The 25,460-nt window shown below is 42.0% G+C and overlaps 2 protein-coding genes across 5 annotated transcripts; both read left to right on the forward strand.

Moving 5' to 3' along the window:
• Positions 1-351: 351 nt before the first annotated feature.
• On the forward strand, positions 352-4,044 carry MUSTN1 (musculoskeletal, embryonic nuclear protein 1). Its single transcript, XM_058844932.1, has 3 exons — positions 352-576; positions 3,359-3,479; positions 3,700-4,044. The coding sequence occupies exons 1-3, from the start codon at positions 568-570 to the stop codon at positions 3,804-3,806; spliced, it is 237 nt and encodes a 78-aa protein (XP_058700915.1). The 5' UTR covers positions 352-567; the 3' UTR covers positions 3,807-4,044.
• Positions 4,045-6,855: 2,811 nt separating this feature from the next.
• ITIH4 (inter-alpha-trypsin inhibitor heavy chain 4) lies at positions 6,856-24,194 on the forward strand. Of its 4 annotated transcripts, XM_058844613.1 has the most exons (23): positions 6,856-6,980; positions 8,946-9,106; positions 9,519-9,623; positions 10,495-10,657; positions 10,745-10,855; positions 10,940-11,068; positions 11,963-12,079; positions 12,660-12,828; positions 13,803-13,919; positions 15,368-15,549; positions 15,958-16,140; positions 16,703-16,842; positions 17,465-17,613; positions 18,082-18,114; positions 18,444-18,491; positions 18,729-18,761; positions 19,198-19,251; positions 19,574-19,612; positions 20,080-20,193; positions 20,829-21,003; positions 22,363-22,517; positions 23,271-23,373; positions 23,859-24,194. In XM_058844613.1, the coding sequence occupies exons 1-23, from the start codon at positions 6,906-6,908 to the stop codon at positions 23,932-23,934; spliced, it is 2,631 nt and encodes an 876-aa protein (XP_058700596.1). In that variant the 5' UTR covers positions 6,856-6,905; the 3' UTR covers positions 23,935-24,194. The 4 variants fall into 4 exon arrangements, with proteins under 4 accessions (XP_058700596.1, XP_058700598.1, XP_058700597.1 ...); XM_058844615.1 differs by lacking the exon at positions 19,198-19,251; XM_058844614.1 differs by lacking the exon at positions 18,444-18,491.
• Positions 24,195-25,460: the final 1,266 nt, after the last annotated feature.

Below are 25,460 nucleotides of genomic sequence, written 5' to 3' on the forward strand. Positions count from 1 at the left end.
TAAGGGTAAAACCATACCCTACTTCATTAACTCTCCAAAAGACACAAAATACTCTTCTGTTAAAGATCCCTGTGTAAAAGTGATTAAGGGCACTGTTACGCTTTGGACATTAGATTTATATCATCTTTAGAGAGCACATATTTTGTTATGCTGGGAAAGCGATGCCCGCTCTTGTTTTTTTCCCCTCCCTCCCCCAAGAGGGTTCAATTTTGTGTCCATAACAACATTTTGCCTTTTAAAGCTATAAATAGAGCCCCAGCGGACTCCCCGGGAAGCGCTGTTGTAGGGACCAGGCTTCCCCGCTGCCGCAGCTGCCTGCCCCCGTCAGCCCAGCCCGGTGAATGCTGCACGGCCGAGTCATCGCCAGGAATAAACCTCCGACAACAACAGCCTCCCTCGACCTGAATCATCCCGGCGCTGCTTCGGGAACATGACCCAGCCCGTGACTTCACTCGGATGCTCTATATAAGTCCAGGAAAACAACAGACGCTCGCAGAGCTCACGGGCTGGATTTAATCAAAGTCGGGAACGACCTGAGAGGGATTTCAGCGAGGGAGCACCGCAGTTATGTCACAGGTACGGGGACATCCGTGCGCTGCCTGCCCTCGGAGCAGCGCCCGGCAAACCTGGTACTGGTTTGGATGCTTCACTTGGAAAAGCTTATCAGCGAGTTCCTCTCGTTAACTACTGAATTCAGCTCTTCTGCTCTGTGACTCGTGTGATTAAAGTATTTTAGCAAGTACATTCTTAGGGTGGTTATTTGGTGAAGAAGGAAAGCAGCTGCTCTCTACATGGTTAATTAATTTCACTTTTAAATGTTTTGGTTTACCTTAAATATTTTTATTTGCATAGAAAGGGAAAAAATCCTTTCCCCTGCTCTGCTTCGGAATGTTTCACAGAAAGAGGAATCTCTACCTTTCCAACACACACTCGCAGATGGGGGTTCTGAAATTCTGTTTTGAAAAGAGGTGGCTGGGCTGAAATGTCACTATGTAGAGCTTACTGTATTAATATGCAGGAGAAAAGAGTGTGACTGAAAATTAACTGTTAGGATAAGATATTTGAGACTGAAATTTTGTATAATATATTTTATATTTTATATTACTTTTATATTCATGTTGTAACTAATGGTTTGTCTTTAATGTATTCCCCAATAATCAGTGTTTCAAAGTGCTCTTGAAATGAGCTCAGAAGTGGTGAGGTTTCAGGTCAATGTTACATTTGCAACACAAACTGCATGTGTCTGGCAGAGAGCTCTCCTCAGCAAGGCAGTTTTACAGGATTGGTGGGGTGGAGAGTAGGAGCACAGAGAGAGTAGAACAGCACAGTTCTTCAGCCACAGAGAGTAACTCAGTTCAACTGATTTTCTTTACTCCAGAGAAAATGGGACTTAAAATCCGGTTGTATGTCCTGTAAAGTAGCACTTTCTGACTTGTGACAGGAGGAGATAAAGCACAGGCTGCACGCCTGTGCCAGCTACGAACGGCTCCTGGCAAACCCTGCTCACAAATTCTGGCAGCAATTAGCAGTGGTGGGGCTGTGACAGCAGCAGCTGCTGGCCAAGGCTCACCGTAACCTCTCTGTGCACCAGCTTTGCTCTTCAGCTGGAACCAACTAATCCACAGCAACTGTCCTGCTGGAAAACCCTCTGTAATCAAAGCATGAGATGGTTTATTTTAAAATAACTGGGTGAAATTCAAGAGCTCTGCTCAGTCTGGCTCTATCTTTGCACATCTCAAGTGCCACCTTTCTTCACCCAGTCCCCAAGAATTTCCTTGTCCCAGTGGGAAGAAGCCTCACAGTTACTGTCTGTTGCCAATAATGGATGAAGGACCTTTGCAGATTTCACATTTCTCTTAATAAAGCAAGGGCTTTTTCCCTTCCTGGGTCGGTTGCCTGTGGACAGTGCCATGGGTATGAGGGACTGTTCCCATCACATGCCAGTTGTCATTACAGAAGGACAGGTGACTCCCTGGCTGTGGGGACATTCGGTTCACCAGCTGAACAACCATGCACAAGCTGTTGTGAATTTCAAAGGGTTTGCTGCCACCCTTTCCCCTTGCTTGCTCTGGCTACTCATGAGTGTTTTCCCTGGAGATCTCATAAATGTTTTGTTTCCCACAACACATACAAGTGAGATTGACAGTGAGCTATTCTGAGCATTCCCAGGAATTTGCAGCAGGCAGAAAACATACTGAAGGCTCCAGTGGAGCCAGCCCACCATCCAAGAGCCAGCCATGCATGCGCTGTCTCTGCAAGCTCCCTGGGACTCACTGCTCCAGCCATTTGTAGGCCTTGAGGGATTTGTTTCCCTCCACAACTGTTTTTAGCTTCACAGGCAGTGCCTGGAAGTGCCTGAGTGGGCTCCACCACTGCCAGAACCCAAATATCAGAAGCCCTGTGTATGTAGCAATCGTCAGAGAAGTTTCTTGTTGATCTTTCAGTATGTAAATCTATTAGAGCTGGACTGTGGGTGTCTTCTGTTCCTCTTAATCATATCCCTGTGCCCCTGAATCTTGCCATGAGGGCTGCCTGGTGGGACATTGAAAATCTGTCCATGAAATAATAAACTGACAGGGGAATGCTTCTGGTGTTGGCTGCTGCAGAGTGAGATTGTGTCTGACTGTGGAGTGCTAATTTAAGGACAGGGATAGGCTCATATGAAGCAATGTTATCCCTATTTCCTTGTAGTGGGATAAACTGTAAACAGATTAATATTTGGCTGTTGTGGTGCACCACCTGATGATGCATCTGTTTCTGTATTAGGTTTCCTTCTCCTACTTTGGGTTCCAAGTCCAGTGCTTCAGATGTGTTCAGTAGAGAGCCCTGCTGAGTGCTCAAATGCTTTTGTTCCTTAAATTTAAGATTATTAACTGGGTCAAGTGTATATTCCAATTTAAGGCAAGTCCAGATTTGGAATCTCTCTGACCAGTCTCCCAAAGAAGTAGTTAGTAGACTGAGGCACAAGCACAATTTAATAATAAAATTATTTTTCCTTTCCAAATATTGGACAGGTTCTTGAATTACCAATGAGTACTTGCAGAATGAGCAGGCAGGGCCAGATGGAGAAAATCTAAGATTTTTTGGTTTGCTTTGTTTTTTAATTAGGTAGTCCATTGCTCTTTCAAAGGCTCTAAATAAAAAGACAATTTCAGAACAGTGAGAATGGTAGCAGATTTTGGGGTGGGCAGTGAAATTGCAATTATGGGAAGATCTGAAGTAGCTAAGTAAGTAATCTCAGAACTGAAATAGGTGAAATATTCTGTTAGCAACTCTGTATGTTGTAGTCTTTGGTTGGAGGCAGCTTTGTTCCCTGTGTTTGGAACACAAAATACTGATATGTGGGTCTGTTTCTTAGCCAGCCCCTGTGAAAAAGAAGCGTCCTCCAGTGAAGGAAGAAGACCTCAAAGGAGCCAGAGGAAACCTTGCCAAAAACCAGGAAATTAAATCCAAAACCTACCAAGTGATGAGGCAGTGTGGTAAGCCTCCTTGATTGGAAGCAATTAAGCAGAGTAAAACATTGACTTAATTGCCCTTTTCAAATGAAAGGGTCACCTCTGGAACAGCAGCTTGCTGTTCATCTGATGGACAAGTGAAGTATTTATCAAATGTGTATATGTGTATTTTAGCAGAAATAGTTTTAGTCCCTGGATTTGGGTGGTATTTCACTGATTGTCTCTCCTGGTTTTCTTTTCCAAGAACAAATGGGCTCCGCAGCACCTTCTGTATTCAGCCGGGCTCGGACAGGAGGTGAAACAGTCTTTGAGAAACCGAAGAATGAGCCAGCCAAGAGCGTCTTTGGCTGACAGTGGAGCTGGACATGTCTCACCCAAATGATTGTTGTACCATTTTTAAAAATTTCTATTCCTTACACGAAAGTCACTGTAGACTCAAGTAGCCAATTTCCACTGTAAGTCCTTAAGCAAGGAATATACTCATGTCAAAGAGTAAAACTTCCATGTTCGTTTTTATTACATGCTTTCTTTCTATGTATTGGACAATGTTTGCGATAATTGTTTAATAAAAAAAGGTTGTTGGACTCAGCTTGGCATACTGTGGTGACTCATTTCAGTTTGGGTTTAGATTAATTCTGTGGGCACTTGGGCACTACAGGCGATGATTTTGTCTATCAAATGCAAAGAGAAAACACCCTGATGACACAGTCTAAGTGTCAGTACAATTTCATCACAACATGCCCTCACCAGGAGGAAGCTGAGGAGGAGCTGATCAAAGGGGCAGCACAGAAAGCTGGAGATTTCACCCAGATTTATGTTGCCTACAGTGGCACCTCGGCGAGGGCCCTCAGGGTGGCGACATGGCACAGGGTGGTGGCTTCTCCCCTCACAGTTCCCCCTCACGGCTTCCCCCTCACGGCTCTCCCCTCACAGCTTCCCCCTCACGGCTTCCAGCTCACTGTTTTCCCTCACTGTTTTCCCTCACCGTTTCTCCCTCATGGCTCCCCCTTTCACACTTCCCCCTTCACAGTTCCTCCTCACATCTCTCCCCTCACACCCTTCAGGGCAGCAATGCCATGTTTTCCCTTCACGCAGCTCAGCTGCGAGGGCACAGGCCCGGCTCTCAGGGTGCCCCAGCACCGAGGGAGGGATTTCAGCTCGTACCCCAGTGGTTTTTTCCTCCTGTCCCACTGGATCGAGTGAGAAGTGAGGTGCCAGACACAGCCGCCATGTCCTGCCTTACCACGGAGATGAGAACCCAGCGAGGGTCTCTATACAACACCGGCACACTCTGAGGGGGAGTTGGTTTTTTTCAGTGCTGTTTACTTCTTGATTTGCTGCATTAAATATCAAACCTGTTTTCTCCCAAACCCCAGAATGTTTCCCCTCAGCTGGATATTTGTGCTGAAACACAGAGGAACCTCTATGGGCACCTGTCATGCTTCCCACACACTCTGAGTCTCTGCAACACATCTGGGGATGGTAAGGCAGATGCCACCTTTGTTAAAGAAATTACATTTATTTTACACAGGCTAGACCTGATTAAGAGGTAAAAGTGATGCCAAATTTCTCTGTGCACCATGAAATATATCATATTTGGCTTTTGTGTCCCAAACACTTGACAGATAAAATGTGACAATGCCCACACAGATCCCAGAGAGGCTGTGGAGAGGAGCTTACATAAGGCAGCAGCAAATCCTTTGTCTTTTAGGGGAAAGCCTCCTTAAAGATACTGCTGGTGCATTGCCTTGCCCTGTTTTTTTCAATTTAAAAAATTATTATTTGTAGCCCAGACCCCACCTCCTCACTTCAGCAGGCTCAATTTCTCCATGGAGCACAGGCTGAGCTTTTTCCCAAGAAAGATCCTTCCAGAGCATGAAAAAAATCATGGTGGAAAAAATTCCTGCCCTGATATTGTTGGAGCTGCCTTTGCATTAGGTTTAACAACCCCTCCTTAATTAACCTGTGTTGAGAAGTTGGAAGGAGGTTGTTTGATAGGTGTAGATAGGTGTCATGAGGGACAAGTGGGGCAAAATGTTGTTGTCGCTTTCTTTATTGTGGTAAAAGTGTCTGACCTGCAGGTTTGCAGGCAGAGTACCACAACAGGGGGGTTCTGTATTTCAGACCCTGCTTTGGATACTGATTTAATAAAGCACAGAAACCTTTGTGTCCCACACAGATTCTACAGGGAAGCCAAGTAAGGTATCTACCAGAAATGTGGGATTTGGCAAACAGCTCTATTGCTGGGATGTTGTTAAGCTCAATTACTTGTGCTGCTTCCAAGTGTGACAATAAAGACTGGGCATTTTTTTTGGTCTTCCTGTCTTTTAATGTAGACCTTATCTAAAAAATGTGAGGGGCAGAGCTGACACTGCAGCCTAAATCTGTGCAGCAAAAGCAGCTCTTTAACATCCACATGATTTTACACATGGGCATTAGAAAACTCATGACAGATCCACTTAATTAAAGCTTTGGCTCTTGCAGCTCTCAGGCCACTAAGTATTTTAAGGGATTAAAGCATTACACAAGTTGTACAAGTTAATCAAATGTATAACAGTTTAATTTTTTGTATTTAAAATATATATATTTACATGTCCTGCTATAAAGAATATGGTATTTGCAAGTAGTATAAACAATCTGCCTGAGAGGAATAAAGTTTATTTTTTAAAGGAGTTACTCAAAGCACAAGCCTTGTAAGACCAGGCTGTGCTTAGCACATTCTTTGTAGTGTAGACAACTTGTAGATGTCTGGTAAGTAATAAATTATTGAGCTCTGCTTTAGAGTCTGCTTGCAACTCCGAGGCCACTGGAAGCTTGCTCTCCACATGGACACTTTGTAAAACAGGCATGAAGAGAGCACAGATGCTTCTATTTCCACAGGATCTTTGTGTTAATTTATGACAATGAATGGCATTAGCTACCAAGGATCATGGCCTGTTGGGCAGGGAGGCACAAAGGTTGAGAAAGCCATCAGCTGTAATATGTCACGTGAATGTTGCCTGTCCTGGCAACCTTCAAATCTCTGCAGGGCTTGTGATAATGTTAAGGATGTGCCCTTTCAAATTATTACTGTGGAATATGGTAGAGATTCTTGCAGTTTGTTGCACAGACCAAGTCATATGCCTGAGACATTTCACGTGACACAGTGAAATCTAATTTTAAAAAAACATAGAGAGATTTCTTTAAATTATGTTTTATGAAAAAATATTAATTTCTTTAAAAAATTAATTATTTTTAAAATTTTTTAAAATGTATTAAAATTCTAATGTTTAAGAGCAAAGATCTGTTGGAAAAATAAGCATTAACCGAGTCCAAGTTTTACCTATGTTTAATGGGTAAATATTAAATTGCTGTGTCTCTTCAAAGTCTACATGATATCCCCAAGTACAAGTTACTCATTAACTGATTAAGATAAATAGAGATTTCATTTGAAAATTTATTTTTTCCAAAATGGAGCAGAGAACATTGCTTGCATTGATGGTCTTTTCCTCACTCATAATATTATCAGAAACTATTGATCAGAAGGTATTTGCTCTATTTTTATTATCAATATCTCATTTGCTCATTTGTTGATGTGGTGGTATCGTGGTAACTGGCCAGGTAGTGCAGGTAACCATCTCCCAGGGAGACTTGGGTGGATTGTGTTGAGATTTTAGAGCTTTGGGTCCTTTTACGGTCTTTTTGGTTGTTTGTTTGGGCTGTTATAGTACAGTTGTAGCAGGAGATACTTGCAGATGTGTTTGATCATGCTCTTCCTTCGGGATGTAAGATACCAAATTGGAGAGATCGGCAGCTCTGCTTTGGCCACCAGGTGAGATTTGGATCTTGACACAGGACCAAGCAAGCACTATACAGTGCCAGGAGGTTTCTGATGAGTGTTAAATAATAAATAGGGAAAGGAAAAGAGGGAAGTAGAAAGTTATTTTCACTGTGTGGAGGAGCAAACTCTGTTTTGTACCATCACAGTGATGACAGGTGGCACTGTAAAAACATTAATATTAGAGAGGAAGAGGAAGCTTTAAGTCAGAAGGTTTCTCTGTCCATTGTGCCTATTCAGAAAAGTGTGAAGTGGAACTGAAATGTGGGTGGTTGTTGCGGGGCAGGGCCAGGCCTTGTGGCTGCTGCAGGAGCAGCCAGGAGCTCTGCAGGAATCCATGGATGGGGTGTACAGGCCCACAGTGCCTTTGCTGTTGGGTACATGCCTGGGGCTGGTCCTCTGCTTCTTTCACCAGGGGCACAGCAAAGCTCCTCCTCATGCTGCATCCCACTGAGCCCTGGTTTGTGCTGGCCACAGCCTGAAAAGCTGCTGGGGCTGGGCTAGTGCAGGGAATGCAGGTCCTCCTTCCTGCAGCACCCGTGGGCACGTGGCAGAGGAGTAGGTTCTGCTCTGGGTAAATTTTGTGCAGGACAAGCTCCTCCTGTGTTGGAAGGATCTTCATGGGCAGCAATGGCCACCATGTGCCTACACTGCCCCAGTGAGCCACAGTTTGGGGCTTGGGGTTCCTTATGGCAAAACCTCACCCTGAATGTGCCATGGGCAGGTTTGAGTATGGCAGGGCATAACTTTTGAACTTCAGCCAGCACCCTAACTGAGAACAGGCCACTGGATGGTATTAATTGGAGATTAATTATCAAAATGGCTAATGACCAATTAGCCATTTAAAAGACTTGGTGGCTGGAAAAGTAAAAACAGAAGTGCAATAATATACTCTGATGCTGAGCTTTTTCATCATCTGTTGTACTGTTGTGAGGCTGGTGATATCCAGATCAGCCTTTTTTAGTGTCACTGCTGAAACGTGGGTTTACCTTTAGAGAGACTTCCCAAATGCAAAAGGAGGTGTCCATGTAGGCACGTGCTCCAGGCAGTTCTCAGTCCAATCACCCTCTGGGGTGTTCCAGGAAGCTCCAGAATGGTGCTTTCCTCCTTTGGACATCAGGGGTCCTGGAAGAACCAGACCAGAAGAAATGTGAGTGCTCAAAGGGCATCTCTGCTTGTGCAACCAGTGAGGGGTTGGGAGGCCCAGATGAGTTTTCAAGCCTGCTAAACATGCTGTGGGACACCAGGTACCAAGCTGGAAAACAGACAGCAAAGTCAACAGCTGGGAGAGCAAATAAACAGTGCAAAAACAGGGGCCTTCCCTGGGTCAGGCTTAAAGAGGCCTCTGATCTTCCTGAGGAAAATCTTGGGCAATGCACTGAGGTACTGCAGCAGCAGCTTCCCTGTACCCTGAGGAGAGAAAAAGGTCTGACAGAAGCTTCTGTGGAACAGCAGAATGCAGCTGTAGCTGCAGGTTTTGCATGGGACAGTGGCTGTGGCTGCAGAGAAGGGAATAAGCAGACTGCTCCAGAGCAATCCCCTCCCCAGTTACAGCCAGGCTTTTTAACAGTTCATTCCTTCATCAAACTTTTCCAATAGCATCATCCAGGTAAAGGATGGCTTGGGAGCAAAACTTGGGTGTTTCTGTCTCAGTCTGTTTATTATTTTTCCAGCCTGCTATTGAAATATACAGCCTCCATGTGGACTGCAAGGTCACATCACGATTTGCTCACACTGTCATCACCAGCAAAATTGTCAACCGAGCCAATGAGTCCCAGGAGGCCACATTTGAAGTGGAGTTACCTAAGACAGCTTTCATCACCAACTTCTCCATGTAGGTCCAGTCCTTACCTGCCCTGTCAAGGAGGCAGACCTGGGGGGGTTCATCTTTCTGCTCAGGAGCTGCTGGGCAATGAACGCAAAGAGGGTCCTCTGCAAAAGTACTCTATGGGGCTAAGTAGTAGGCAGCCAAATAGAAAAGAGGTGCCCAGGGCCAGGCTGCCTGCTGCACAGGGTGGGTGACAGACATGCTCAGTGGTGTTTCTCCTACTCCAGCCTCCTCAAGACTCTACAAGGACAAGGGTTGTGTTGTGGTGATGGCTTCTTGCATCCTCCTGGGTGGGGAGGGATTTGGGAGGAAACAGTGTCTCTTGCTCATGCCCAGAGAGCCACAAAAATCTTCTGGTGATTTCCTTTCCCCAGTACATTCCTTCTAATATTAATTAATTTTTATGGAAACGAAACAGGTCCATCGATGGTGAAGTGTACCCAGGAATAATAAAGGAGAAAGCTGCTGCTCAGAATGAGTATGACACGGCAGTCTCACAAGGACAGAGTGCTGGCCTCGTCAAGTACGTTGCTATTCTGAGTAAGGCTACCCCAACAGCCCTCCTCAGCTTCCTGTTTGGCTGGGGACAGATTAAACCCTGGAGACAGACACATCTCAGTGGGGACAAATGTGAAAATCAGTCTTGGATCCTTGGTGGGAGGGACAGTGTGTCTTTGTAAATATATATATATGTACATTTTTTTTTATATATGTATAAATTCACATATATGTGATTTATAGGTGGTCATGCAATGGGCTCTATTAGGAAGCATTCCTGTTTAGCAGTGCCTTGAGACTTGCTGTCACAGAATCACTGAATCACAGATCACAGAATGCTCTTGAAAGGATTCTACAAGGACCAAGTCCAACTCCTAAGTGAATGGTCCGTAGTGGGACTGAACCAACAACCACCGTGTTGCTAGCACCATGCTCAAACCAATTGAGCTGATCTCAGGATCAAGGGTCCTTAGAGGTCATCTAGTTCCAAGCCCCTGCCATGGGCAAGGACACCTTTCAGGTTGCTCAGATCTCCATCCAGCCTGGCTCCCTGGGCTGGGATGATACTCAGTGCTGAGTCTCAAGCACAGAGGACCATGGCACAGTTTCAGGGTGTGTTTAATCTGTGCTTCACGGGTATTCAGTCGGAGGCATGCAGGGGTTTCTGCACCATTTCTCAGCTTGCACCCATGACACATTAATGTAGTATATGTGGTGTACATGATAGCACCTGCAGCGTAAAAAAATCCTTTCCATGATGAACAATATTTACTGCTACTCTTTTTTTTTTTTGTCCCATGTGGCCCTTTGGCCTTTAATTTGCACACTTTACAAACTCTTGGCCACCACAAGGAAACCTTCCCTGCAGGAGATAAACCCCTGCTCTTCCCTCCCAGAATTACGGACAGAAAGCTGGAGAAGTTCCATGTGTCTGTCAACATCGCGGCTACCAGCAAAGTCACCTTTGAGCTGACCTATGAGGAGCTGCTGAAGCGGCAGCTGGGGAAGTACGAGCTGCTCATCAAGGTCCAGCCCAAGCAGCTCGTTAAGCACTTCCAGGTGAGCCGGGTAGGGAGCAGTGCCCTGGGTTTTGGCACAGCCATGTTCCCTCCCAGAAGCTGATGCTGATTTCTTCTCCGCTGCCAGATCGACGTGCACATCTTTGAGCCCCAGGGCATTCACTTCTTGGAGACAGACAGCACATTCATGACAAACGAGTTAACTGAGGCACTCACCACAGTGCAGAATGAAACCAAGGTAAAGCAGCAGCTGCCAGAGGTTACTGCCAGTGGCAACTCTAAGTTATATCACTTTAAATATTTCCTTCTGATTACTTTGCAGGCTCATATTTCATTTAAGCCAACTCTAGATCAACAGAAGAAAAATTCTGAACTTGGCGAAACGCTCCTCAATGGTGATTTTGTTGTGCGTTATGATGTTAAGAGAGAAGCCACTGCAGGTGATATACAGGTAAAAAAAAATAAAAATGGAAATGCTTTCAGATCACAGATAAGTCCAAATGTCAAGTGCAACCAGCAAAACAGCAACATTTGCTTTGAAACACCAAGAATGACAGGAAAAGCTCTTTCCATTAATCCAGGGTCAGCCAGAACTGAGGGTGATATTCAGTAAATCCCCAGAGACACCAAGTATATTGCAAAACCAGATCACTCAGGAAAAAGATCAACCTCTCAAATTTTATTCAAATACCAAATTTATATTGTTATTTCATAGATGTCTCTTTACACTCTTTTTTTTATTATTATTTTGACTCCTCTAAAGTGTATTTGTGGCTTCCTGTCAATGAAGTTTAGAGGAATGTGATTTATATAACTTGAAATTTTGCTTGGTCTGTTTTTGTTTTTTGTGATAACAGAGGCATAACTAAATATAGCAGGAACTTTACAAATGTTTACGAAGCAATGCATATTCTAGGGAACAAAACAGGGTATTTTCCAGATGCTTTCACTAATGAAATATACATGTATACTTGTATAAGCTGTTTTATATACAGTTTACATATAAAAGTTGGCAGCCACAGTCATTCAGCAGAGATGTGCTCCTAGGTAATGATAGAGGTAATGTAATACACAATGATAATATGCATGTATCATACATATGGCACGGAGGTGTCTAATATATATGTATGTATGCATGCTGCTCTCAGGTAATTTTCTCTCTAAGTCTTGCTTCCAGCTAGGAAATGCATTTTACTTTCTTTAATTTAAGTTCTTTGGTTTGGGCTTATTGAGAAGAGCAGAATGCTGAGCATACTCCCTAATTCTTGCTATGCCAGAATATGAAGATTTATTCTTTATTTCTTTAGATGTACTTTTGTAGTTGATTTCACATTCTGTATTTCAGATTGTCAATGGGTATTTTGTCCATTACTTTGCACCCCAAGAAATGCCAGTGTTTCCCAAAAATGTCATCTTTGTAATAGACCGAAGTGGCTCCATGACAGGCAGAAAAATCGAACAGGTAACTTCCCTCAAAGCATGACCTCTGTTAGCAGCAGTCACACACCCAACCTTCTGAGGAAGCAACTGGGAATTTCTCATTGGGAACACACACACTGGTTTTGTACACAGCAAAACATTCAGACTTTGGGAAATGCTTGAAAATACATATGCACAGATTGAAATTATTGAAGAGTAACACTGGTCTGACCCAGTTATTTTTATGAGTACTAAACATTGGGGCAGAGAGAGAGCTTTCTGTATCTTTGCAGAACTTTTTGTGTTTTATATTTTTCTTTAATGAAACTTTGAGAGTTAATTTTTCTGGTATCTGTTTTATATTTATTGATGACTGTGTATGCAGCTCTGCTTGAGAGCAGACAAGCCCCCTACAGCCCTCATAGATTGTATTTTGTGTCTGTAAGTTAAGTGAATTGACTATTTCTGATGGTCTCAACCTAAAACATACCTCTAGGTTTTAACAAAGACATAGGGCTGCATCTGGAACAGAGCTATAGAGAACCCCCTTATTACACTGCAATTTCAATCCCAGTTCAGGCAAAGTGGAAATCATCAAAACTATTGTTTTCTCCTTGGAACAGACAAGGGATGCCCTGCTGAAGATTTTGCAGGACCTCCGCCCAGAAGATCATTTCAGCTTTATCACCTTCAACAACAAAGTGGTGGAGTGGAAGAGCTCTTTGCTGCCAGCCACTGAGGAGAACGTGGCCAGTGCTGCAGCATTGGTGCAAACTCTCACTGCCAGGGGAGGTACACGTGCTTGTAGCCACAAATATGCACCCACTGGAATGAATTGCTTAGGAAATAATTATTTTTATTACTTATATAGTGCCCCAGAGCAACCACCAGTGCTTACAAAGCAAGTCAGTTTTTAATGCTTGTAACTGTTGTGTGGGAAAGAAAGCCTGTGAGTAGACACACTGGTGACTACATTATGAGATAGATATCTATATAAGAAATGCTTACAGCACATCTATGAAACATACAAGCCACAAAGTCTTGTTTCCAATTTTTATCATAGAGATAATTGGAAGATTCCTTGATAGCACATTTTTTTCTACAGAAAAACGGCAATTTAGTCAACATTTGACAGCAATTTGCTGATTTTTTTTCTTTTTATATCAAGTGTCCCCTTGTTAAAAAAACCAAACAACCACATCCAAAGTTATACTCCCTTGTAAGCCATGCCACAGAAATAAACCAGGCAAAACAGATGTGGCATTTCAGTTGCTGCATCAGTCAGTGTGCTTGGTGTTATTATTTAGTTTTAAGCACATTTCAAGGGCTCTGTCTCCCTATAATGTTACACTGTCAATATTAACACAAGTTTCCTTACCCCAGGCACTAACAAATAAAACCACTCATGCTCAGCTCTTTTCTCTGACTTCTCTGACTTCTTATATAAGGCAGAGAAACTTTTCTTAAGTATAGGTTAACAGATGACAGTGTGTTTACTTAAGCACTTTTTAATGGCTCTAGACATGTTTGTATTTCCCATGACATATGTGTGGAAAATGGTCCCAAAGGAATACTCTGGCACTGCCATTGCAATATAACACCCGGTAATTAAGTCCAGTAGGCTAAGTCCCTAAATCCTCCTCTCTCGGAAGGATTACTTCCTGCAGAAAACTTTAAACAAGTCTGCAGGGCCTCTGCAGATGGAGGGCAGCAATATCTGCAGGTGATTGTCCTGTTTGGGTGAGCAATGCCTGCTCTCATTGCAGGCACAGACATCAATGGTGCCCTGCTGACCGCCGTGGGCATGCTGGAGCAAGCCGAGGGGCTGCCAGAGCGCAGCGTCTCCATGATTATTTTGCTGACAGATGGCCAGCCCACTTCTGGTGAGTGAATGCTATGCTCAGTCCTCCCTCCCCTGGGGTTTTTTTATCTTTTACACTTGCATCCCAGTATTGATAGACCTAGCCTGTGTTTTAGAGGAGCTTTGGAATATGCAGGCTGAGCTACTGCTGGATCTGGAGAGGGGGATTATGAGAGCACTCTGCTGAGGGCTGTAGGGAGTGATGGCAGAGCCTGCTTACCTGTGACTGCACATCCTTTAGCTGGGAATTCTTTTGCTGCATACCATTGGCTTCCCAGTTTATAAACTCAAGGGAATTGGAGATACTCCAGGCATAGCTGAAACAGAAAAGTAAAATACCTAGAGACAAAACATGAACATTTTGCCGATACTGTGTACAGTCCTATTTCAGAGAGATTGCTCATGCTGCTTCACCTTCAGTGCCTCAAACTTGAGATATTTTCAAGGTGCTTCTTGTTCTGTATTCTTTGCCATGTCTTAATTAGTTATCAGCTGTGACAGCACAAACCAAAGAACTGAGATTGAAATATCAGGTGAAATAAGCAACAACTCCCAGTGCAATGGCACAAACTCCCTTGTCTTGAACAGGGGTTTGTCTTAGTTTTGTGTGGCAACAGCATCATCTGTAAGCCCTTAGTAAGATCAGTTTGCTTTTTAGATTGTGTGTGCCATTCTGCTTTGGGGTTTGTTGATTTTGTTTGGGTTTTTTAATAAAATTCACTCACAATGCTGCCTCCCCAGCACAGCCAGAGTGAGTCTCCAGTGCTCCCCACATCCAGCAGCTAGAAATCAGGCCAGGGTGGAGTGTCAGGCATACACCACCTTCCTTAGCAAAACAGCTCAAAGGGATACATCCGAGCTGCTCCCATGATATTGCTACAGGCAGTGACAGTTTCTGCCTGGAAATGCTGATGGGGAAGCTGTCCATACATGGCCATCAGCAGCTCTTCAAATGGGGTAAGAGGATGGTGTGAAAACCTTTTCCCTCTGTCACACAAAGGAACTGAGAGAGAAGCAAGGTTGAGTTCATTGGAATTTTTTGGAATTGCACCATTAACCAATCCATTCTTCTCTGAATTGACACACATAATTTTTATAGATGGTACTTATATTTTGAATGCTTGATGAAGTGTGTCCATCACTGGTGTTGTTAACTTGTAGTACGTGTCCCTTCTGTACTAAAATCCTCCTCTGCCCCTGTAATCCTATAAGATATTTTGTACATAGCCATGACAACATCAGTAGAACCTAGTAAAGGTCATTACGGGGGAGAATCATGTTCTGGCACTCCATATGCAGAGATGTGCTTTCATTTCCAATTCAATTACCAGCATTCTATCCCCTGTCTTTTTAGTATTTTATTCTGAATTATTTTTAAAAATTTCAGGCAGAATTCTCCACTAACCTGCTGCAGTCTTTTTGCACTTGAAAAGACACAAACCCACGATGGTGTTTTTGTTTCACTTACAGGTGAGAGAAATGTGGAAGTAATTCAAGAAAACGTTCAGAAAGCAATCAATGGGAAATATGCTCTTTTCTGCCTTGGCTTCGGGTTTGATGTCAGTTATAAATTCCTGGAGAAAATGGCCCTGAGCAATGGGGGAATAGCACGGCGTATCTATGAAAATGCTGATGCAGCCCTGCAGCTCCAGGTCAGGAGTAAGGAATGTGCCAGGAAAAGCATCTATCACCTCCAGTTTATGTCTAGTCCTAGTAGCAAAATCACAGATTTGCTGAGAAGAAATGCTGGGGTTGAGTTTACCTGTTACTTTAGAGGAGGAAGGAAGGCAATGTGGTTTGTACCCTCCTTTATATAGCTACCTTTGTATCCATGACAAAAAGTCCTCAAATCAGCCACATTCAGACAAACTGGGAAACTCACACATTCCTGTACTGTAAAAACAGAAATTGTCCAGGGGATGTGGACAATTTCTGAGTTTGCAGTAGTCTTACACTACTAAAGAGGAAGCTTTTTAAGGGGGCTTTAGGCATTCAACATACTGTTTTGCACAATTTTGCTGTCATTTGTGTGTGTTCTCTGTCTCACTGTTTTTCCTTAGGGCTTTTATCAAGAAGTGGCTACCCCAATATTAATGCAAATTGAAATGCAGTATCCAGAAAATTCCATTGAAGGATTAACCAAGAACAATTTCAAGCTGTTTTTTGAAGGATCTGAAATTATAGTGTCTGGAAAAATTAGTGATGAGCTGGAACTTTTGCCAGTGGAAATTAAAGCTCAGTCAGTAAGTGCTTAGTCTACTAATTGTGAAAAACATCTCTCCCTTCTGTCTTTTGTGGCACAATAGGCGGCTTCAAGAAGTGTTTTGTGTGTATGTTCTTTACATTTGGGCATTCAGCTCTTTTCCCATTATTTGAACTCTCAGATAATTTGCTAGAATTACCTTCTCTTGAATTTGCTACAAAAGAAAACCCTTGAAGAATATCCACAAATAAGCAAACAGCAATTTTAATTCAATTTTGTTGATTCTTTAACAAAATCCAAATATTTTGGCCTTTCAAGCACTTTTAGGTTTCTATTGTTACAATGAGGCAGGAAATCTCAATTATTTATCTCAAAAATGTTGAAATAGAATTTAATATCCTCCTTTTTTCATCATTGTTTCAAGCCCAGAAATACCTATCTAAAATGTATGCTTTTTAGATACTTTGGAGTTGCATGTTCCAATAGGAAAGAACAAAATTGAAGGACAGATGGTACTGAAAGACACTATTTTAAGTCTAATAATGCCACTATAAATGAAGTCTGGAGCTGTTCTTTTGATGGTCAGTTTTCTCCCACTTCAGCACACAAGTAATTTGACTCTTACAGAAGAAGCAAATGTCAAAGAGAAGGAGCAAGTATTCCAAAATCAAAAATACATCTTTGGGAATTTCATAGAGAGGCTGTGGGCTTACTTGAACATTCAGCAGCTTCTGGAAAAAGCGTAAGTGATTTTAATGCTTCACATAACAAACTTCTAACTTTTCAAAACACAAATTCCTTATTCACAAATAATGTGATCATAAAAATACAAAGAAACTGAATTATTTCTCCAGACAGTATCAAAAACATGGGATACTGGGAGAATAGTACATTACTGTATGATGAACATGAAGTGCCTCTCAGTTTCTGGTAGCACTACAACATTCAATTTCATATATATATTAACACATAATGTAACACATAATTCTTCATGAAATTACTATGGAATAGAATTCAGTTGTATGGATTGTGTTGGGCTGTTCTTGCACACACAGAAATATTGCCTGTAGATAAGGAAATGGCAATAACCAGGGAATAGAACAATATGGATATCCATAAGATACTTCATAGATCATGTATCTATTACTTTTATGTACTTAAACCATACATAGTCTCCAGTGTTGCAAAGATTTAAGCATTTCCATAATTTCAGGCACGTGAAAAGCTAAGTTATCCCCATAAGACTACTGACCCTTCAGAGATAATAAATACCTGTGAAGACACAGCTAATACGTAAAGAAATCTGAAGATAATTTGTTCATAGTCTCTAAACATTTTTGCTTCACCATTAACACAGACTTTAGTATTTCAGCCCAAGAAGAGGACCAGAAGGCCCTGGAGGCCCAAGCCTTGGATCTGTCCCTGCAGTACAGCTTTGTCACACCCCTCACTTCCATGGTGGTCACCAAACCCCAGCAGCAGGAGGAGCTGGCAAACAAACCCACCGAGGCTGGTAAAAACAGCTCCCCTGAAACACTCTGCCCTTCTTGATTCATTGTTGTTGACTTCCACCATTTGATAATGATATAAGGAGGCAAATCAGAGACAGGAGTTCAGGGATTGGCTTCCTTTCAAAATAAAACATGCAGGATTTTTTTGAAAGGTGATGAAACAGGCACTACAATTGAAATGGAAAATAGTTTGTTTAAATATTAACTAAAGGTAGTTAAATAGCTGTTACTATTACATTCCTGACAATGCAAAAGGGTTCCACACTTTTCTCTGTAGCATTTAAGTGGACAAATGAATGCAGGGAGGAAAGCATGGCCTCAGTCAGAGTTTTGCAAGTGCTCTATATACTCTTCCTTTAACACAAAAAAATTCATCACCTGAAGCCCTTGTCCCAGTTTGCTGGTTCACATGGGTAAAGGAATTCAGTGTTGACTGAATGACACTCATCTATCTCTCTTCCTCTTGACAGATAATGAGAAGCCCAGCAGTCTTCCAGCAGGAGGTAAATGTTTTCTTCTCTTCCTGTAGCATATTTTCAGAGTCTCTAATAAAAAAAAAAAACAACAAAAAACAACCAAAACAAACAAAAAGAGTTCATGATGGTTGTTCTGTAGATAGACATATCTGAGATTTGAAAAAATGTGTAAAGTAAATCATAAGCAATGCCTGCCACAGTCTGTGCAGGTTTTGGGTAGATAACAGAGTCAAAGGGAGAAAATCTTCCGCTCAGAACATCTCAAAGGTCAAAATTATCTATGCTCTTGAGAAAAAGTAGTTCTTCAAGCCAATGGTGTTAATGATGCTTTCTGCTTCTCCCTACCACTTGTGAAGCATCTTTCAAAAGATTCCACTCAAGAATGCGTTCTGAGGATGATTCAGGTAATTCTTTTCCTCTCTGGAAACTGCATTCATTTGAATAACAATTTTATAGGTGAAGAACCTTGGTTTTGCTCTAGTTCTTTCACAGAAATGTATTGAGGGAATCACAGTGCTGCCCTGTCTTTGGAGGTTGCCTCTTTCAAAGTGGTGCTGAGGAGTTCCACAGCAGAACCACTCCTGCTAAGGTATGTGATGTAATCATGAGTAAAACACAGATACTCTCTTTTCTTTCTCTAGGTACTCATAGACTGATGGGTGGGTTACGTGGTGGTAAGTACTCTTCCTCTGTTTCCCTTCAGAATAATTCTGTGAAGTTCAGTTCATATATAAGGTCATAACAACCTTATTCTAATAAATGCATTTGGATTGGAGATGCCCACTCGATATACATTTTAGCTTTTATTATATGTATTTAAGTCCACAGATATTTTATAATGAACTATAAACTTTTGAAAACAATCTTGGCCTCTTTTCAGAAATAAAAAATTATTATACATCCTGAAAATAAATGTGAAAGGTCTGGAAATATATATATTAGTAAGCTGAAAGAAATTAATGTAAAAACAAAATAATTCACCAGTCTTGGAGTATCTGGAAAATTCAGTAGGCAACAAGCAGAACAGATTTCCTGTTTCAAATGGTGGGGAGGGAGGTGCAAGGTGTAAACCTAAAGCAATAAAACATTGGGAAAACCCTTTTCTTTCAGGTCGAAGGCACTCTGAGCTCCAAACTGGCAGCAACAGGAAGATGTTTTCAACAGGTAACTGCTCACAGTGGGGTCAGAGGAGCTGGCCTGGGTGTGCTGCATTCAACACTGCCCAGTGACCCTTGAAAATGCAGTTTTAAACCCTCCCACAACTCCAGCTGAGCATAGGCCAGTGGCATGGTCCATCCTGAGACAAATAGGCACTGGATGTTGTGCTTTTTCCCCACTGGGAGATCTTGTCTTAGGCAAAGCTCTCCATAGTAGTCAGTGAAGAGCTCTGCTAAAAAGGCTTCTGTCCAGCATTTGTCCTGGTTCATTAGCTGACTTAGAGAAAAATGCTTCATTAAACTCTGCTTACTAATTTTAACTATTTCAGTTTCCAGATTCAGAGAAGCTGTAATAGCACAACCTATTGGTAAGTGACACACATCCTAGTCCCATTTCAATTAATAATGTAACTGTAATGTACACTACTTCATGCAACAATGCTTTTTCTGACTGCATCAACTCTTTTTTTTACTTCTTCTTGCACACCTTGGCTAGTTCTTTCCATTTAAGTAAAAAATATCCCTGTGTTCCATGAGAAGACCTCTCTGGCTCGAGGATATAAGAAATGCACTACAACAGATTTTCAGTCTAAGCCTTTTTAAGGGCTCATTGTCCTTAGTAAACTCTATATTTAAAATCTGTTGGTTTCATTCATATCAAGGTACTGTGTCTGGTGTGCTTTTCAGCAGTTATTTCTTTGTTTTTAATCATTCTATCCTATAAAAGCTGTAACTGCTGCTTCAGGTATAAATCTATAAATTATTTTTGCTGGGCCTATCCAGGACACAGGCTAGATTTTTTTTTGTTGCTGATATTTTTCTTCTGTCTTTCCAGCTAATGAATATCCACAACTCCTCTTACAATTACCAAGACAAAATGAAAGAATCTGCTTAAATATTGATAAAAGAGCACAAACCTCTGTCCACCTGCTGTCAGATCCAGAGCAAGGTGAGTGAGCCATGTTACCCCAATACCAAGATAAGGAGAGTCACTGGGTCTGTGAGTGCAGTTGGTGTTTTTGGGAATAACCCCTTCTCATGAAAAGCCATCTCACAGTCGCTGCCTTGCACTGACCAGAGAGGCTGTGGTAAATTCTGCCTTTCTGTTAGGCAATATTAATGGTGCAACAGCTGGGGGCACTTCTCACAGGTCTAGCTGAGGGTCACATTCTCCTCCTGGTGTCACATCCTCCTCAGTCCTTAGGCTTTTCTCCTACCTAGTCCTCGGGGCTTTGGAGGATGCAGACACCTTTAACCTCACGGTCCCTATGTGCCAACAGAAAGGTGCATGCTCTGGACGCACAGCAGATTTTCCATGGTCCTGTTCTTGAGGAGCCACAGCCTGGGCACCAGGCACCTGCTCTGATAATGGAACAGAGACACCTCTGTGCAGGAGGTGGAAGCATGGGGTTAAACAGGCTCCAGGTAACCCACCACAGTTTGGGGCACGTGGAGATGAAATCCAGAAATGCTCCACAAAAATAGATTTGAGACCCTGGAGTAATTTCAGTAACAAAACTGGAGCAGGTTTTTAAGATCACTTGTACCTTAAGAGAAGAATCACTTGACAAATTTGTATTAAAGGACTCACTGTGACGGGGAAACTTGGACATGGAATAAATCACTTTGTGCAGTTCGATATTAACTATGTGAATCCCCCCGTGCAAATCCATGTCTACACTCATGCGATCCTTGTAAGCTACAATAACAACAACAGTTGGCTGTCATGGGCAAAGTCAGCCTCCTCCACCATCCAGGGGTAAGAAACATCTCCCTGTCCTTTCCTAAACTTGAAAATATGTCAGATCTTTGTTCATTCAGGCCTCTACTTTCCCATTTACCTGAAGTAAGTGCTTCCAAATGTCCTTCTCCAGCAAGTATAACAGTGTGAGTAGCAGCAGGGTATCTTCAAAATCCCCCATTTCAAATTTGGAAAAGAAAATTAGTTTGATTTTAATTCTCCATGCCTGTGTAAAGTGAACCAGAGCAACTGCATCATCAGCCTGCTGTTCATGAATTTATGTTCCAAAGGAAAGGAGTCATGCAGAGCAGCCTGGTGCCACCAGCAGCCACTTTGTGCTCCTCCAGGGCAGAGCAAATGCTGCCAAGTGATGGCTTTGACATTTACTGTCCCTTTTATACAGCACTTGGCTCCACACAGGCTGGGGTTTTCTTTCTCCTCAGTTTTAGCAATAACTCCCATCTGGGAAGCTGATATTTTTTATGGGCAGGCATAAAGTGTTGGAATAGCTGTCTGTAACTAAATGTCCACTGTAGGAGAAGGGATACTTTAAAAGCAGACTTTATTTGTTAGAGTAATTAGAGCAGGATCCTTCAGTACCATAAGGAAGAGCTGAGTGTAGCTGGCTCTCCCAGCCTTTTCATTTTGCTGGAATAAGTCTCCACAAGGATCTCCTGCTGGCCTGGGGCAGACAGGACACACATCGCTGCTCCCCCACACACAGTTCTACACAGTAACAAGTCCTGCAACAACTGCTTTCAATTATTCTTGTAATCCAAACAGAGCCAAGAACTTGCTGGATTTATGTCCCAGTATAATTTGGCAAGCAGAATGATCCTCCTGCTCCAATCCAGCACCCGAGCCCTTGCATCAGCATTTTGGGGGGGGGGGCTTGTTAATCCTGTCTGTAGGGAGAAAAATGACAGTGATATTTGTGTTCTGCAAGACCACCTGGGATCACAATAACATTAATGGGTCAGAAAAAAGGCAAAGGTTTGAAAAACCTGTGAAATAGCCAAGAAAAAAATATTTGACTTGTTCATAAAAAATATTGAATTATTTTATTAATCTACCTTTTTTCTCATTAAAATGGTGATAATATTTTTTTTCCTATCCAAGTATTTCTTGTCATTATGGATAATATGGTGTAGCATCAGCAAAAAATTGTTCCCTGGTATGCTGTGCAGCATAGAGAGAAAAGATATTCAACTCAATATTTTCTAGCTTAAAAATAACTACAAACAGATCAGGAAAAATGCAATTGCAAAGAGATAAAAGGCAAAAATGAAATGATTTTGATTAATTAATGTCAGTTAGTTAAATATATATTCTTTCTTCACATTCTTCTCAGAAATAATTTCATCATTTACTTCCTAGGCTGAGAGTGTCAGTTGAAAAGGAAAGGAGCGTTACAGCATCACTGCCTGATACGGTCACAGTAAAAATTTCCTTGGTCAGGTTTCCAGATGATTTCCTTGGGCTTTATTTCTTGGACACTGAGCGTTTCTCGGACAAAGTCACTGGAGTTCTGGGTGTGTATCAGTATGGATGTGTGCAGCAAAGACTGCTCTTGTAAATGAGAGTGTCATCAGTGGTTTGCTTCAGGGAGTTCTTGAGAAACTTTGCATTTAATTTATTCTTTGGACATTGAACTTTTACTGCCCAGCAATCCCAAAGAGGGGAGGTCTCACCCTGGAAACATAACACACATAACACAATGCTTTTCCACTCACCAGTGGCACAACCCTAAGTAGCCCATTATGGGTGTAGAAGATGTTAAAATAAGACAGAAATAATAGTTGGGCTTAGCCTCAACAATGCTGTGGAAGGACATGATTGATACAGAAAATTCATTTGATGTCAAATAACAGACTATAAATAATGGACATAAAATTGTAAACAATCATGGTTAGGAAATGAAAGCCAGCTGCTCCTGAATATCTTGGCTCCAAAAATCCTGGTGGATTTTCAGCCTAAGTTGAAGTTGTTTTGGAAACTTTGCAAATGGAGAGACTCCATATTCCAAAAACCACAAGGAAGAAAAAATTATGAAAAGCCATCAGAGAAAGCCTGAACCTTCCTGTGGAGGGTGTTAGGGATAACAGGAGATCACAGATGAAACAGGAATTTTCTAAATTTACTTATGGAGCACCCAAACATGATCTTTGGTTTGTTTTCTGAGATGAAGAGCTGCTCTCCTGGTGTTACAGATGCCTTTTGCCTTAAACAAACAGCAACAGTCAGCTGGTTTGTATTTTTAAATTATTTCTGTGTCTGTTGCCTAGGTCAATTTTATTCAAAAGCACAACTGGAGAGTGACTCCAGCAATGATCAGAGTGCTGTGGAAAGACTCCTGAGAGTGTCTGGATCTGAGCACAAAGTTTCCAGGTACCAGATATGGAGGGGGTGTGTGCTTTGGGATGTATTTTATCAACAAATACCAGAGATTGGAAGAAATGAAACTGAGGGAGTATTGTAAGAACTTAGCTCTTTGGTGTAAATAACTTGCTTTTTAATTTTTTCCCCAACAGCCTGCATTTGTTTAAGTGATGCTACAGGGCTCAAGGCTCCTATTTCATCAGGGGGAAATAATTACACCCTGGGGGTACAGCTTGCATTGTTTTCCTGGACAGGGAGGGTGTTTCCTCAGTTGGATTTGCCAAGAGAAAAGTTTTCTATCATTTAACTGCTTAGAGCACACATTCCTGATGGGGAAGAAATGCTGGGAGTCCTGTGTGCAGGTCCTGGGAGAGCTGAGGTGCATCTCTGCCCACACAGGCCTCTGACCCTGGTGCCATCTGCACATCAGGGCAGTTCTGGTCCTGCCCTTTGATTATATTACCACAATTTCTCTTGCTTTGGTTTCATTTCAGGTTGCACAAGAAAGATTACAGGCTCAAGTCAGACAGTGAACCTGTTTCCTGCTGGTCAATAGATCTAACTCCCTAGAACAAAAAAATTCTGTGGAGAAAATTATGCAAATGAAGTTCTTCCAAGTATTTTTGATACTTTCATCAAGAAAACCACACAGTTAAAGCCTTACTGCTGCTCTACATGTGTCACAAATATTTTACCTTGAAATAATTATACTTTCAAGATATGACGGTGCTTGCTTGTTTGCTATTTGAAAATGGTTTCTAATCTGTAATGTGGTTTCATTGTTGAAGATTTATGTGAATGAACTAAATAAAATTGACATTATCAACTCACTGTTTGATATGGACACATGGACTTAGGTAAATAATAAAGTAATAAAAATCAGTAATGGCATCATCCAAGCCAACAAATGTGTCATGCAAACAGTAATAGGTTTCTAAAACTTTATCCAGCTATAGATGGTGGTGCTCTTGAACCACATGTTTTGTGAAAACACCATGAAGTTTGAGGCAGTATGAGTTTACCATTTACTCATTTTCTATTTTATTGCTATATCAGAGCTCTCTTGGAGGTTGTTCTGTCAGACCATCCAAAGCTCACGAAATCAGCAGTGAATGGGGCTGTGTGTGGGATGCAAACCCACACCAGCTGTGGTCTGGTTCATTGTTACAAAAGTCTCTGAGGCTCCCTTTTGAAAACATCTGCAGAACAGCCATTGGCTGGTTGCAAAACACAGCATTTCAACCCCAAAAGTTAGCAGCTTTTTTTGGCACCATTTCATACATTTTGCAAACACTGTAAGATGTTTTACAAACAATGAACATCTCAAACACAACCTGCTGTGCACAGAGGTAACACTGCAGAGTAAACACACACACACCGAAGCCTCTGCCCATGAAATCCAAGCCGTGGTTTCTGTCTTCTACTTTTTGTAAGTTTTAATTCCAAAATGATTTTGTTTTAGAATTTCAGTTCCTTTGTATCTTTGAACCCATAAACATGCCAGCATTTAGGCAGTTTAACAGAAGTTGCTTTCTATCCTGCCAATAATATATAACTGGAAAAACCTTTTTATTTAAAAGCAATGTACTAAAAGAGAAACAATTTCTTGCCAAAGTCAATAAGCTATAACAAACTGTGTAATTAGAAGCCTGTTTTTAAAAGAACTGTGCAAACATGATGCCAAGATATGTTTGTGTGAATTGCTTGTATTTCAAGGTGCTGATTTTGCCACACAAATTACATGATAAACAACATGGAATTTGGAAACTGGAAGCACCAGATTGCTCACTTCACTGCATCAAAAACAGGCTGCCCAATCTGATTGTTTCCATTATAGATGAATTTGGGATTTGAATCACAAGCTGTTGATCCAGGGTTATATCAGCAGACTTGCTGCAAATTAAATATTCCCCGTTTTCAGTTGTAGGGTGTCTGTGTGTCACCTCCTGCCCTGCTGGCAGCAGCAGGGATAGAATCAGCACTGATCAGGGAGCAGTGGCTCTTGGCTGGGGCAGCTTTCGCTTGGGACCCTCTGCTTTAAGTGAGGCTCAAGCAGATGCAGGCCATGCTCGAGAGCTGCACTTAAACTGCAGTGC

The sequence above is a fragment of the Poecile atricapillus genome, chromosome 9 (assembly GCF_030490865.1).
Source record: "Poecile atricapillus isolate bPoeAtr1 chromosome 9, bPoeAtr1.hap1, whole genome shotgun sequence".
NCBI lineage: Eukaryota > Metazoa > Chordata > Aves > Passeriformes > Paridae > Poecile > Poecile atricapillus.